The sequence below is a fragment of the Ptychodera flava genome (assembly GCF_041260155.1).
Source record: "Ptychodera flava strain L36383 chromosome 3 unlocalized genomic scaffold, AS_Pfla_20210202 Scaffold_26__1_contigs__length_13983176_pilon, whole genome shotgun sequence".
NCBI classification, from domain to species: domain Eukaryota; kingdom Metazoa; phylum Hemichordata; class Enteropneusta; family Ptychoderidae; genus Ptychodera; species Ptychodera flava.
The window spans coordinates 10,132,315-10,147,926 of NW_027248280.1; the positions used below are offsets into that span (position 1 = coordinate 10,132,315).

The 15,612-nt window shown below is 40.0% G+C and overlaps 3 protein-coding genes and 1 long non-coding RNA gene across 4 annotated transcripts; 2 read left to right on the forward strand and 2 right to left on the reverse strand.

The window, feature by feature from the left end:
* Window positions 1-442: 442 nt before the first annotated feature.
* LOC139125880 (claudin domain-containing protein 2-like) lies at window positions 443-4,795 on the reverse strand. The gene is made up of 3 exons (XM_070691966.1): window positions 4,197-4,795; window positions 2,720-2,860; window positions 443-2,322 (listed from the first exon to the last, which is right to left on the reverse strand). Exons 1-3 carry the CDS (start codon window positions 4,387-4,389, stop codon window positions 2,102-2,104), a joined length of 555 nt encoding a protein of 184 aa, XP_070548067.1. The 5' UTR covers window positions 4,390-4,795; the 3' UTR covers window positions 443-2,101.
* On the forward strand, window positions 4,785-5,475 carry LOC139125882 (uncharacterized). Its single transcript, XR_011550397.1, has 2 exons — window positions 4,785-4,923; window positions 5,279-5,475. It is a non-coding gene; the product is annotated as an uncharacterized lncRNA (long non-coding RNA).
* Window positions 5,476-6,117: 642 nt separating this feature from the next.
* Window positions 6,118-7,045, reverse strand: LOC139125947 (claudin-11-like). Its single transcript, XM_070692023.1, has 2 exons — window positions 6,859-7,045; window positions 6,118-6,266 (listed from the first exon to the last, which is right to left on the reverse strand). Exons 1-2 carry the CDS (start codon window positions 7,043-7,045, stop codon window positions 6,118-6,120), a joined length of 336 nt encoding a protein of 111 aa, XP_070548124.1.
* A 1,386-nt stretch (window positions 7,046-8,431) lies between these two features.
* On the forward strand, window positions 8,432-13,565 carry LOC139125881 (peripheral myelin protein 22-like). The gene is made up of 3 exons (XM_070691967.1): window positions 8,432-9,117; window positions 12,281-12,421; window positions 13,029-13,565. Exons 1-3 carry the CDS (start codon window positions 8,907-8,909, stop codon window positions 13,223-13,225), a joined length of 549 nt encoding a protein of 182 aa, XP_070548068.1. The 5' UTR covers window positions 8,432-8,906; the 3' UTR covers window positions 13,226-13,565.
* The last annotated feature ends 2,047 nt before the right edge of the window (window positions 13,566-15,612 follow it).

A 15,612-nucleotide genomic window follows, 5' to 3' on the forward strand; every position in this document is an offset into this window, starting at 1 on the left:
GCTCAACAGGGCAGCTACCGGCGCTGTGGTATCATCTCCAAAACAGATAACACTTTAAGGGACCGACGACGCTTTCTTTTACAACCAGTCAAATCAGCTGAAAGGAATACTACGGTCATTTCGTGGTATTATAGATTTTTGTATTCCGAGTTATCTTTTTTAGTGTTGAGAACCATATCAACAGCAGAATTGTAAGACTGTGAGACAATGATTTAAGAAGAGGAATAAATGTGAGTGCTTTTTCTAAAACTGCTGCAATCTTCTAAAGGCTGAAATACCCAGTAAAATCAGAAATTCGGGCCCTGGATTTTTGTATTACTTTGCGATTATCAAGTTGACATACTTGTAGATTTGACGACGATTACAGTGACTGTCATTATGGCAATACTGTCTATAAATCATCATATGTCCATTTGAGACTAGATTTTAGTCGTCTTGGGTACATGGTGAATTTCAAAACTTTTATATTTTATTTCTATATAATATAACGATTGCACAAGATGCATAAAAATATACAATTTCATTTCCTAAAGAAAACAGTTTGTGCTATAACAGATTGATGCCTTTACTTTCGTAAGGCTTTACAAATGTAACATTTGCAATATATTCGATTCCGTTTTTGCTGAATAAAACATGTATCTGCGGGTATTCGATCTATTCGCCAAGTGTAGTTATTTCGTTGAGGGAGATGTAATTATTCGCAGATTAAAATAACAGCTCAAAATCAAAAGACAATACAATAAACGATGGATAAAAATAAAATAAAAAATAAAAAAATTAAAATTAAAACACCATAGCCAAATTGCTGTTTATTACAAAATTGAAAGCCTTTGAATGCATATACTAAGTGCAGGTGGAAGCTATACAAGGCTACGTTTTCTGGTAAACCTGAATATGAAACAATTTGACAAAAGTGACACTTCTCGTCTTCGGAAGACATGCGCAGTGAAGGTGATATTTGATAAATGATTGTTGGACCAGTTTAAAGCAAGCGCCTCCCGTGTACAAATCCCCCATTGCTAGCTACAGAGCACAAGCGACAAAGAAATCGATACAGTTTATTACTTTATAGTACCGTGCATGAAACGTTTTGCTCGCTCCATAAAATTACACCGTTTGTGAATCAGGCCTTCGTTTTGAAATGAAAAACCAAAGAAGTTAGAACAAGTTTGCAAAACACTTCTTTAATCTATTTGCTGAAACGACGGGGATCATCAATATGGTGCATGGTTCTTGTCTGGACTTGAACATATTTTGGGCAAGTCCATTAGGACCGACAACGAATTATCCATGCAACAAAACAAAGCTTTCTAAGCCTAGAAATTAACCGAAGAATGAAATAAAGATTGTAATAATTATATTGTCAAAATGATGATGATGATGATGATGTTGATGATGGTGATGGTGATGGTGGCGATGGTACAAATACGGACAAAGTAGAGGATACAACTAAGCTAATGTGCACGTACGTGACTATCTAACTTTCTAATGACATTTTCACTCAATATTGTAATGATTGTGACCAACATTATACAATGTAATACACAAAATTAGTCAAATAATTCAATCGGAAATGCTGTGACTCACATTGTTTACAAAAACACGAAACATGATTCTTCCCAAAGACCCAAGTTGTATAAAACGTTAATACGTACTAGGTAAGCGGATTAATTTCACTCCAACGGCTAGAAAATTCTGGTCAGAGAAAGGACAGGGAGGAAATATGAATGAAAAATTCTATGATAAGGACTAAATACACCAACGAATGAAGAAGCAACGCCGATTCTGTTACTTTCCAGGTCACAGGCTGTCGCAATAAATGTCAATCCGCAAATGATTTTGTTTGTGATTTGTTTATTTTATATTATCCTTAATGTATAATTTGCTTTGAGCGACACCACCTTTTTTCACCTGGCATATTCAAATTAAATCGGTTTTTCATACTAGCCATTCTGGCTTAGAACCATTGTCAAGTACAGAAAGGGTTGAGAATTGTCCCAGCGTCCTTAAAATTGGAATGCCAGATTACAGTAGCACGACCACTAATTTCCAATGCGTGTCTCCAGAAATAATGTCATCCCGCGAATATTTTCCCGGACACCTAGCTCGGATCGGCGTCATAGTCCGTCTCCAACGGGAGGTAGCCCGATCGACGACGCAGAAGTACTGAGAGGCAAATCAGGACGCCGCCGCTCATCGACATGGGCACAGAACAGCAGCCTATAATGATGGAGTGTCCCGGATGTTTGGAGAGGGTATCGTCAGTTATGTCCCCGATACAATTGATGCTGTAGCCAATAATTGCCATAACAACTAGTATGCCTGGTGAAAAAGGGAAAAAAATGAAGCGCCATCTCATTTAAATGTCTGACTGATTGTTGCATTGTGTTGTAGGTAGCTGTATGTATACAAGAAGTGTGATGAGACAAATAGATGTTCCCATCTTATTGTTTGAGATATATCATGTAGACATACACCATATCATTTTTTTATGCAGCTCATATTACTTTTTCGTGAACATTTCCAATGACGTTTTCATAAAAACCTGGTTGGATTATGCTCTCGTACACCAGGACTGTCTCCCCCCACTTCTTACCGAATAACAACATTTGTCTGAGTCAGTGCATTTTAAGTAAAAACACTTTTAAATTCGCAGAAGAAATCATTGCCTCGCGCCAGTAACGGCAACAGTGAACCAAATACAGGTACAACAACTTACCAGTTATAGCGATGATACAACCTAAAGCTACCATCAACTTTCCGCCGAGAGATTTCCTAACGACGGCCACCACAAACATACTTGAGAGACCTCCTAGGATACAGGCAACAACCATACATCCTCGAGAAAAGCGAATGTACCCTGAAGTGACCGGAGAAAGAAAATGTCTGTTATTAAACCTGAAATCATTCTTTAACTGCAATGGGCATCGTAGATGTGCCTCGGGGCAGTATTTCCAACCACTTTGACTCTAGTTTCCGCAACGCTTTTCCTGTCCACTGTGGCAGAGTGAATAAATACTTTGCATGTATCGAAAATCCAATTTATACTCATTGTAAGTGAACGCCGATAAGGTATAGCGCTCATTATGAAATTTAATATATCGTTAAGTACTTCTCTAACTACGGACTTTGAACTTTGACCTCCGATTTTGCATTCTTGATTATGAAAGACATTGATTTCAAGTTTCGTGGAATAAACTATCAACAGAAGCTTGGAACGTGCAATTTCGGGGTGCTTCCATTGTCTTGGACTATATTCTCAGTGGCCATTGTCCGTGTAAATTCGAATACGATTAAACTTGTACTTTATGATAAAATCCGAATCATCCTAAACGAAGTTTTTTTTCTCCTCGCTCGTTGAGGTCGATCAAATGTTGGTACGTCTGACTGCTTTTCCCAAACGTATTTCAGAATAGCCTTTCAATATATTTGTTTGTTTGAATTACTCCGCGCTGTGTTTGGTGAGTTTTACGTCTAGTCTCAAAATCTACAGTAAACCAATATAAGTTTAGTGAAACGTGGGCTGTCGCGCGCTTCTAGCCTGTTTCCGATATATATATATATATATATATATATATATATATATATATATATATATATATATATATATATATATATATACATATATATATATATTTGTGTGTGTATGTATATATGTGTTTATATATATATATATATATATATATATATATATATATATATATATATATTATATGTGTGTGTGTGTGTTTGTGTGTGTATGTATGTAGGCATGCATGTACCTGTGTATATGTGTATGTATATGTAATATGTGTAATATGTGTAAACACACACACACATACACACACACACATTATATATATATATATTATATATATATATATATATATATGTGTGTGTGTGTGTGTGTGTGTGTGTGTGTGTGTGTGTGTGTGTGTGTGTGTATAACACTAATATGAACTTTGTACATGTTGTCTTCACCCCGAGGTTGATCTTGTGAACAACGCAATTTTGAAAGGTTTGTATGATGTATTCCGTACTTGTGATCGGACAGTGCTGATATCTGCTGACGTAGTCACTTTATGTTATTTTAATTTCCATTCGAAAAATACACATCTATCACCGACTACATGTATCGACAGTGTAGCTACCTTTGTATTGGAACAAATATGGCCGCGTCACATGACGTCACACTAAGTACAACCATACATTCTTACCTGGGACATCGTGGGTGCCGATGGCTTCACATCCGGTGGCGTTGCTGCAACGACGCCACAGGCCGATGTTCAGTTCCTCGTTTCGCGTCGTCGACATCACCCAGTAATCCGTGGCCGTGCACAGTATGTAGAGCAGCACAGAGCTGGATCCAAGGGCCAGACCCAAGACCAGAAGACCCCGCCGATGTTGCATTGCTAGCTGATAACCGCAATTTCCGTCGAGAGGACAGTCAGGTTCAATGTTTTTTTTTTCGCAGCGTTCGCCCGATGATGCTGTTTCTCGTGCACTTTTATACAGAAAGTGCCATTTTCATCTTCAGAATATCCATTCCATGTCCACGACTGTCGACATCAAAGTCCACGAAAGGAGTTGACGATTAAATTCGACCTTTCATAACCTGAACATTGCACTGTTAAAAATTGACGTTCAGCATATCGACAACCTGACTCGCCGCCACTGTGTGAAAAGGTCAACAGATGAATATATTGTCTATCAAACGGCGAAGGCGGAAAATTTATAACGTTATCAATCTCAATGGCGTTCATGTTATCATGATAACTGATGACTATAGATCGGTCAGCGACGCTGCTTCATGTGTCGGTGGACTCTCTTTCCTCTTCTGGATATTCGTACTTGTTTTAAAATTTCGTCGGATAAATTTACGTGATCTCATATTTTACAGCCACGAAAAGTCCGTCTTCAGAAGGAAAAATGGCAAATATAGAGGTTTGTTTTTTTGTTTATAGCTTCGGTTTGCATAATTTCAGAGACTCCTTTGTCACATGGGATTGAAAATATCGACTCTACTTGGCTAAGATAAAATGTACGTTTTCGTTCATTAATTTTGCTCAATTTGTGAAGAAAATGAAGAGTACATTTAATTTCTAGCGACAGTATGGGCGGTCCGTAATACGAAGGGAAGAAAACGGCGTAGGTTGATTTCCCGATCGTGCGATTACCACACAACACATTACACTGTCCATTGCACATCATACAATCGGCTTGGTCAATCTCAAGGTTGAATTTGTTCCAAAAGTTTTCTTTGTGTACCGCCACTGTAATAACCATTGCTTGATTTCAGTTTAATAATTGGTAGTCGGGTGTCGGCTGTAGCCTTGCGGACAAGGCTAGGAAGGTGCTGCCGACTATGGACACCGATACGGACGACAGGCCGATGAATACCGATTGGCCGAGCTGGCGAGAGTTATTATCCGAGCCGTGTGCGTCATCACCAGACTGCAGAACATACTGGATTATCGCCACCAGGACCAGCAATCCTAGACAGAGTAAGCGACAATAGAGTATCGTGTGAACGAATCGTCATTTTGTCTCAATTTTGAGCCAAATTGAACAATGATGAAGATTTATGAAGATAGAATAATTTCGAGGTCGACATATTTCTTTACTGGTCTATTCTTATCGGTCGGTTCAAAATGGTTGCAAGCTCACATGAAATGGTGACGTCATACTTGTGTGTGCAAAAACATCACAATATCAGTATCATGGTAATCACATAATGTTGTTCTAATCCAATTTCCTTTTCAGCGTTAAAACACGCGAAAGTACAGTGCGTTCTGATTGGATCTTGTCGACCGGAACTGAGTTTGACTCCTCCAAAAAACCCAACATTTTTTCGTATCGAACGACAATAATCAAACCGATATTTCTATCCAATTAAGGGGCAAATAAAACTAATGAGATAGTGAGAAACGAAAGGGAAATAAGTAGTTTGTCATGACATGACCTCAAACACATCTCAGTACTTGTTTTTTTTACACATGAGTTTTATATTCTGATCTACTTTTAAGCATTCCATGATACTTTTACTTTTATAGAACATTTTTGTTGCTGTCATTTTTTACTTTTAATTTTATTGTAAAGCGAATTGAGATATCTAAAAGATTGTAATTATTACGATTATTACTCACCAGAAAACGCAATGACTGTGCATGACGCTATGATGGATTTCTCATTGAAGGACTTCCTGACGAACACGGCATACAACATGACTGCAAAACCTCCCACGATACACGCACTTATCATTAATGCCCTGGCTATGTGAACGTATGCTGTAACAAAAATGCAAAAACACCTTCTGCCGTCACTCGTTATCGTATTTAGTTTTATTTAACGTGGCTGTCCCGGATGACGTAAAGCATGGGATCTGTGTCACACTCAACGCCACTGGCGGCGCTCTTTGGAAATTATCACCATGCTACGACATAACTTTAAGACGAAGAGGACTGAAATGGTACAATAATTTGACGTACGAGAAAACCGTATTTGAACGGCAGTGGAAAATATCATATCTATTGAAGAAAGCATAGCAATAAATAGTGTGACGTCGAAAGAACAGTGTGGGTCACGCCTGTGGGGGCGCTGATCATGTCCAACCCCAACTCCATGGTTTGACAGAACTTGAACGTGAATGTAAAATGATGGTCTTGTTTGATCTATTTGGGTAGCACATACGTGTGTTACACACACAGTGTGCCACCTCCATGTTCGATATTTTTGGCCAGGGTGTTATATCGACTTTCAATGGTCATTATCACTAGTAGACGGAAACATCAAATTTCAATTAACACCTCTGTCCAGTGGAAACACCCTGTCGCATCAGAAACGAAGGTGTGTGATATGACAACCTCTCTGTCAACTTACCTGCGATGTTGTGGACTCCGAGAGCCACACACCCCGTCTCGTCGACACAGTGCCTCCACAGACCCGTGTTCGTTCGCTGCGGATACGTCGTCACCAGCCACGCGTCACTGGCCGTGCATATGACGTAGAGGAGCACAGCTGTACACGACGCCGCGAACCCTGTCACCGCTAAGACCGGTGATAGCATCCTGCTAGCCGGCTGATCACTTGTTCAAGAAGGACCTAGCTTGTCAGTGGTGACTTCAGTGCCACAGCTACAACGCCGCACATCAAACCTATCGGCAGTAAACACCAAGGAACAGTAGCGTCATCGTACAAATAGGCTACTGGTACAAGGTTGTCCTGAGGTTAATAATTTTAGTCGACTATCAGATAAAGTCCATGGCCAAGAGGTACCTTCTTGCTGACCGTACCTTGGCTGTTGAATAAAATCAATGGAAGAGAACAATGCATTGCGAAGCGACAAGTGTTCTATTTCATTTCTATTACGTAACATCATTTACCGAGGTGCGCAGCTACTGTCAATGGTTTTCACAAATAGATGACCTTGCTGGGTCAAACATGATTGCAAATGACCTTCGTCATATGATTTACAGTGTTTACTCACAAGTCCCGTGTGTGGAGGGACTGTGGTTTACTACACTCCATGTGATTGCGAATTGTATCTGTCCTAGAACTCTGTGATGTTTTAAAATTTGACAGTCCATGTTTTCAGTCGATATTCTGTTTGAAACCTGTACGACACTGTTGTCATATGGTACAACACCTGACTGCATATTTTTCACATGGTTCGGGGCGGCTGGTCTTATCTCGAAGTGATAAGAATTGCTCACATATGATATTACGTTTTTGTTCAAGTTTCCGACCACAAAGAAAAGTTGTACCTACCCTTAAAGGTGTACTGTCACCTGTTCAAATTTTGCCACAGTTACCATGGAAAGAGAAAATCTTACCAATCACAGATTTTAAGCGGGTGGCCGCTTTTTAAAAACAGCGCCCTCACATGGGCATTTTGAATACCAAGGAACGCCCCTTTGACCATATATGGACATATTTAGGTTATACGTGACTGTATACCTTTAAAAATGATGTGCTTCCAGACCCAGATATGCCGAAATTATGCAATAGCGTTGGGAAATCAAGACGGCATCCGCCTGGCTGCGGCTACAGACGGACTGAAAATACAACCCTGAATAAGACATGTGCGGCAGGTCGAAGGCAGCACTTTCTGAATAAATGTTGCCCTGGCAACGAAGTTTTACAGCTAATCACAGCGATCAAAACACGGGCATGAAATTTTTCAGTCCAAATTGCACTTCTAAGCACCACCCTCGCTGCCACGCATATATGAAGGACCTAATCAACAAACCGTAATAATAAACTGAAAACAGACCATGTAACCGTGAGGAAGTGATGATGCTATTCCGCCCTCATCGGTGTACTTTCTTACTTTTTCCGTTTATTTTTTTTTTCGATGTACGGGCCAATATTGACTGCACAAATGCGAGTTATTTACGGACCAGTATTGACGGTAAATAAATCAGTTTCTTCGACAGTTTGCTTTCGTTTATTTCTCTTCCATCCTTTCACTGTTTGCGTTACTATGAGTCCGCCTTGATTGCGCGCAAAGTATATCGCCCACTCTCTCATCCCTTCGAAATATTTCTCTAACGTTTAGATTTGATCAAAATTATTGCTGTATACACTGCATGGATTCAGTCATTACTGTACATGTACCTGTCGCCCTGTTTTATCAAAAAATGTCACCTTGCCATAAATAAGGTACCACTTTAGTGGGTAGAGTTATATATCACAGGAGGATCTACACAATTTGTCAGGCGCTTGGTAAAGAGAACTTTGACCCAGCAATGATTCTTGCGTGTTAACTTCTTTTTTTTCGGGGTCAGTGGGGGTGAACGGACCGGACGCATATAGCCTCTCTCCGAAGTCAGGGTAGGCTTGAGTCTCCTAAACGCTGAAACAACCAGCGGACAGAATAATGACGTGACAGCGTTGAATTTTCACGCGGACAACGAATTCCAATAACAATGGCGGATCTCCAGCGGACGTATATGTGGCTCTACGGGTGCTTTGTCTCCCTGGTGGCGGCTGTGCTCTACGTGTACTGTACGGCGTCGCCCTACTGGTACCGGATCGCCGAAGACCCAGAGGCGCACGGCGGGCTGTGGTACGAATGCGAGAGGAATTTCGACGTGGACGAAATTTCCTGTAACGACATACTATTGGTCGGTGTTCAAGGTAACGAAAATATCCTCTACCCGCTTCTTTTTTTGCGAAAATGTATGTTTGTGTCGATCCTTGCATGACCTTTCATAGCATATCATTGATAGCTTATCAGTGGCAACGGTCGAAGTTGTGTAAATATTGTTTTAAATTTATAGATATGCTTTTTAACACTTCATGGCCACGATGCAATAAATTCATTCAAAGTTTGGCTGGTTAATTGTAGGCGAGGTTACACAGACTGTAAAGTGAAAAACTGAAGGACCGTTGGAAACAAAATATCTGTTTTTGATATGAGAGAGAGAGAGAGAGAGAGAGAGAGAGAGAGAGAGAGAGAGAGAGAGAGAGAGAGAGAGAGAGAGAGAGATTTTCAAGTTGACAAGGGGTTGGAGAGTTGATTCTGACACGAGGAATGGGATATGAGACAACGATTGTGAAAGAGACAGACCATACAGAAGAATGGAAAAAAGTACAGTAATATGGTACATTTCAAATACACAGATGTGTCTTTGGAGATGAACTGACAGTAAGACAACGTCGGCGATTTAAAACCCGAAATGACAGAATTTCTTGTGATATGTCGGGATAGGGAGATCGAGAATCCGTATAGGGCTGAAAAATAAGGCATGAAAAACAGACATGCCGCAATCATAAAACGAGGCGAGAACTATTTCCACTGATACTGTATATAACCAACAAAGAAAATTGACCGGCTACTGAAAATATCCACACTACACATACAATCCAGATACATATGCGGATGACAGTGGACGGCGAGACATGGGCTTTCGTAAACTGTAATCTTAGCTCTTCCATGTAAACACGGTGATGCCTGTACACTGCTGATTCGTTAAACCAATAGCATCTTCATGTTTTGATTTGAATAACGATCTGTCCCTGACGTTACCAGGCTGCGCAACCCGGCGTAGTGCGATGATGTCACCACGTGTCATCACGGCGTTCACACAAATATTACTCAGAGTACGTACAGTGAATACGTACTAAATCGATTTGCACTAATTATTATTTCATTCAGAAAGCTAACTACTCAGTTAGGTAGTCAGTCCGTCAGACAGTCGTCCGCTTATATCTACCCGTGCTGTAAATAGCATGAAATTTCGCGATGCTCTTTCAGAGCAAAATTAGAAATAAAGTCACTAGAAAGGTTTACTGTACGCTATGCAATAGGTTGTTGTAAACACTTCTTCCGTTGAGAGCCTGAGTAAACCACATGACACGGCAAAACGATTCGAATCGTAGTTTATTTTTCTGAAAATAACGGACATACCGCGTGATCGAAACGAATATATCGGGCGTTATTTGCACTTGATAAATGTGTAAATACTCGAACTACACACCCTATCAGTTGATGCAAGTCAGCTGATGTTTGCAGTGTGTGTGCTATTGCTGGCGAGGTTACACACGTTTTCTGTCATGACTTTTAATTGGAGCGACTCCTCCCAAATTGCGCCACGTGACATTGACATATTAAGGTCACCCACTTGCCCACATGTGTATCATTACCCATCTGAATCCCGCGTTAGAGCGAAAGGCCGTACAAATCGCATCGTCAGGTGATGACATCATCAGCTCGATCACAGACAAATAGGAATACTGTCTCTCTATTTGTCTGTGGCTCGATGTAGCGTATTGTCACAGTGTGCTAGATATGCCGTCTGACGGTATGAAATCCGCCACGCCGAGCGTACTGACGCCGCACAAGTCAGGCACCGTATGATTAATGGGACAGAAAAAGTCGGCTTGTTATTATCATCAACAGCTCCTATTACTTTATGCAGATATCTGACGAGGTCTTGCAAGGTCAAAACCTGACACCCCCGGGCTGTCAGCCATACTCAGTAAGTGTCAACTGAGTTTACTATTCTCGTATTTTCTTACAACAGGCATTCAACTTGAAAAGGGTCGGTAGCCGCCTGGCGTCACCCAGGACAGGGACCGGCCAAAACATAAAGAACTAAAAAATACAAACAGACAAGTAAGAGCGACAAAAGAAGCCACACCATATATATTATTATCATCGTATGAACTCCGTCGGCAATTCAATACATTGAGGGTAACATAATTATTTAAGGTATCTCGTCACAGTTTGCTGGTACATGGTACACAATAATAATTACTATACAACTGCTCGCCTAAAACTGATGAGAACGTACAATTGCAGTTCCCATCGACGGGCTGAACAGGAGTTTCCAATCTAACAATCTTCTCTATAGGCTTCGGACTTTCTGAGTCGAACAAAAATGTACTATTAATCTTTATTGGTTGGAAGTACGGTGAGGGTTTGCCCTGTTGAAGGCCCGCTGGCTAAGCGAATGTAGGTTATCAACATATTAAGCTGGCTTGACTGTATAAACAATATATAAGACATGCGTGTTTTTATATCCGAGTAGGTGTTGAACTTGTGACACACATAAATACTTAGATGACGACAATCTTCAGTATTGAACAGACAATTATTCAGTTGGAATTTCCACTAAGATAAAAGAAGTCGGAATCATTGTAAATTTACTTTCTTGTGCCTCGCGCCTTCTTTGTATATAATTAACTGCCTGAATATCAAAAACTTATTGTGCTTTTTGGCTAGACAGAAATTGCGTTATTTTATTGCGCATTCTTATTGTGTGAGCTACTTGGTGAAATCAGACCGGCTGTTCGGTGTGGTTCACAGGGCAAACGGTGAGGGCGTTGCCTTCATGGCTCTCCGTATTCAAAACTGATTCACCGTAGGGATATGTGCACCGGGTTAGTGTCTCTAGAAAACTCGACGCTGGGGCACTTCGGGTGAAAACATGTTTGGATGAAAGGTGGCAGAATACCCTTGATTATGTTGCACCTCTTCTCTTGATAGGCCATATGTAGTGATAAACGTTTTGTCCAAAATTGGCGTGATTGCCGTAGATCGAGTCTCCATGATTTGCCAAAAGTGAGGTCAACAGTAAGGTTCTATAGCCGCTCAGTGTTGCCAGCGTATATTTCTTTCATTCCATCGGCGTTTGCATGATAGGGAGAAAATGCCCAAATGTTTCTTCAAAAATGATTTTGAAGAACTTCTGTCCACCTTACTCGATACTGATTGATCTTTAACGTATGAATGATAAAAAAATATCGGTGAAATGTTTCATGTCCCTCTTACCTGCATTTTTTCTTTTTTTTGCAGCTTATATTCACTTCGCACGTGCATTTATGATAATTTCAAGTCTGTTGATACTGTGCACGCTGTGGACACTGGTGGTCGCCCACGTTGTCAAGGTGCTGAGTAATAAACTCAAGATCGCAGGGATCGTAATTATGACATCAAGTAAGTTATTCACTTCAGAACATCCAGTTTTTGATTAAGATTAATATTTTTCGACGTTTTATTGAGTAATCATCATTAAAATGACTGACATCGAAAAATTTTAAAACACTAGCTAAAATTGTATAGATTCTACTTTGTGAATCGTACTGAAGTGAAGGAAGGGCGCCCAGGCACGGTCATTGACGGACAGGTCAACAGACAGAACGAGTCAGTTTACCACTGAGCGTCGGCGGCACTTTGATTAATTTTAATTCAATCGTTACAAAGACAAAGAAGGATACACGTGACAGCTTTGTCGTAATCAAAAACAAAATAAAATCAATGTTTTAGATCTGTGTACATCGCATTTGGGCATAAAAATGGACCAATGTTTTTATACATTCATGCATATAGACGAATGTGATGGGCTGAGTCAGCCTGATGCCAGGAGAAACAGTACACAGTTTATGTTCAAATAGTCTGCCAGCCGCGGTCTCCGCCTTGTCAAAGCGCCGCCAACGGTAACATGAAGCGCTACAGTAAAAGAACTTCCTTGTCATGTTGCATCTTGCTGTATATTTCACTATTAAAACTGATAACTGTTTACACGTCGACTTACCTTTAACAGCTGTACCTGTGTTGATAGCCACTGTGATGTACTGGTCCTTGAAGTCCGATGAAATGGAGAAAGAGCACCTCAATGCAGAAGCCAGCCACGCTGTGATTCTCGGCTGGGTGTCTATACCCATTGCCTTGGTTGGAGGCGCTCTGCTGGTTGTCGAACACAAGAGGTTACTCAAACAGCAGGGCTACCTGAAGCTGTAGTCTGTCAGTGATAGTGGTATTTCTATCATGTTTTGCCGCACGTTTCCATGTTTTGCCACGAAAAGACTTCATCTTGAAAATTGTTATTTGAATGTGTTACATGTAAATTGAATTGACAAACGTATGATCTGACACGTCGGTGCTTTTACAACGTATTTTCAAAGAGTGTGTACCGCAGTTTTATATTTTGCAGATGTTAAGCAAGACTTGTTCGCCTTATAAATTCGCCTACACACTGACCAAAGTGCACTTTGCACTCGAGGCTTCGCATGTAATGTAAACAAGCTAAGACATTCCTCAGAGCTAAATAAACGTTCGTGTATTCCGTTTGTTCACAGTATACATGACACTGTATGGCAGCTAACTTTTAGACGGTATAGATTTAATCAAATCGGCATGGTTAATTCGAATAACCAGAAATCAACATCGTTGCTAAAATTCATCTGTTTCTTGTTCTGCACCGGAAAATATCCTTTTTTTATGATTGTCATGAAATGGACATTGTTGCTAAGGATACCATTCTGTATCCTGGTAGAAATGGTTTGTTTATCCGATTTCGCTGGAAGCTGTGAATGACTCGTACTGGTCCTAATTCCGGTGAGCCTAGCTCTCAAATGATTTGCGTTTGAAAAGATGACAAATGAATTCTTAGATGATGAGAAACTTAACACTCTACATCAGTAGAAAAAAAAAACCCAGGGAAATGTTAAAATTCAATCATGCAATATTCAAAACGTGAGGCACGAACGTAAAATTTGACAGAGCAATACAAAATTAAACTTGAAATTGAATTTCAAAGCAACAATACACGAGCGGAGGTCTTTATGTCTACCTGCCAATCCTTTCTGATAACCCCTTTTCCTTTTAAAAAAAGTTGTAGGCGATTTAGGACCGATTTTACTTTCATTTTGTATGAAGGGCGAGATTTTACTGACATTCCATGTTCGGAAATCAAACTTATTTGAAATAAAGTCAACAGCCACCAATCAATTTTCCTGATCACATAAAGTTTCCGTTAAATTAAGCCGGTGAGATGTGAAAATTCAAGATGGCAACCAATCCAATGTTTCACTTTACAGATAGAAGACAGCGAAGAACGACTAAAGGGACAATTTCGATTCTATTTTCATAGTTTATGATTACTTTCTTTTGTTCTATAAAACAACAGTTTTTATTCTTTCCCAAAAGAAGTAAGTTTTAAACACAGAATATTAGCTCTCCTTGCAAGTCGCATTGGTACAGAATTTTAAAGTGTTAGAAATCGATCCTTTGTCGGACGGAAATTCATCTGTCAACAATATATACATATAATGTCGAATATATTACAAACATACAGAATATGATGACGAGTTGGAATACTAGGAATTTAGCATATAGTCAGGAGTTGACATGAAATTGCATGTGAATTTAAAAACGGAAAAATATTACAGGAAAATACTTTTCAACTAGTTAAAATCTGTATGGTGAACTTTGACTTCTAAATATAATTTAGTACTGTCCCTAATAAAGATTTTGAATCTATACATTTTGTTAAAAATTCTTCGCTTTTCCAGTGTCATAATATTTAAACTGACTCGATCGGTAGAAACAACACCGGAGAGGAGTCGGGTAAAACACAGTATTATTACTATTATTATTACTACTAGAGCAAATTAAAAGAGAAGACAAGGCGTGCAGATTTTCACGATCGAAACCGGCAAATCCAGATAAAAATAGGATTTTACAACAATAGAATGGGGGCAATAACACATAGACGTTTATGGTACGACCTTTTGTGACGGTGATGAAGACTTCCTCAACGACGAACGGTCGTACTGGAAACGTCGGTGTTTTATCACTTCCGTTTCGCTGGTTATGCAATTATTTACCCGGGCCGATCTTTCCGATCTCGTTTTGTTGATGGGTGAAAATTGTTTAACTATTGTCTAGACATGAGGGAAATTATGAAAGTTGCGTAATTTCTGGTGCGAACGGCACGTGGACGCATCCATGGCCTAGTACGGATATACATATGCATGTACTAGAGTGTACGGAGTGAATGCGATCTCATTGAATCCGGGAGTTGGGCTTCGGATTGCGTCTAACCATCAGTGACTGTCAGCGTGTGCTTTCTACTCACACTCCAAGCATTGGCTATGATCTCAGTGATGAAGTAGTTCTCATTTGAGCTCCCATAATTCATATCTTTTGAAGAAGAATGGAGAACACTGACCCCAAACTGATCAATTTCACAAGTCGACATCAATCCTCATGGGCACCATTTTAGTACACATGGGAGTGGCCCTTCAAAACCCAAATTGTCTGTCATAAAGAAAGAAAGATTTATTCTTGTCAGTAACCTTCAGGGTCACCTAGTTTTAGTAGTCGTCAATTAACGATACTCGATA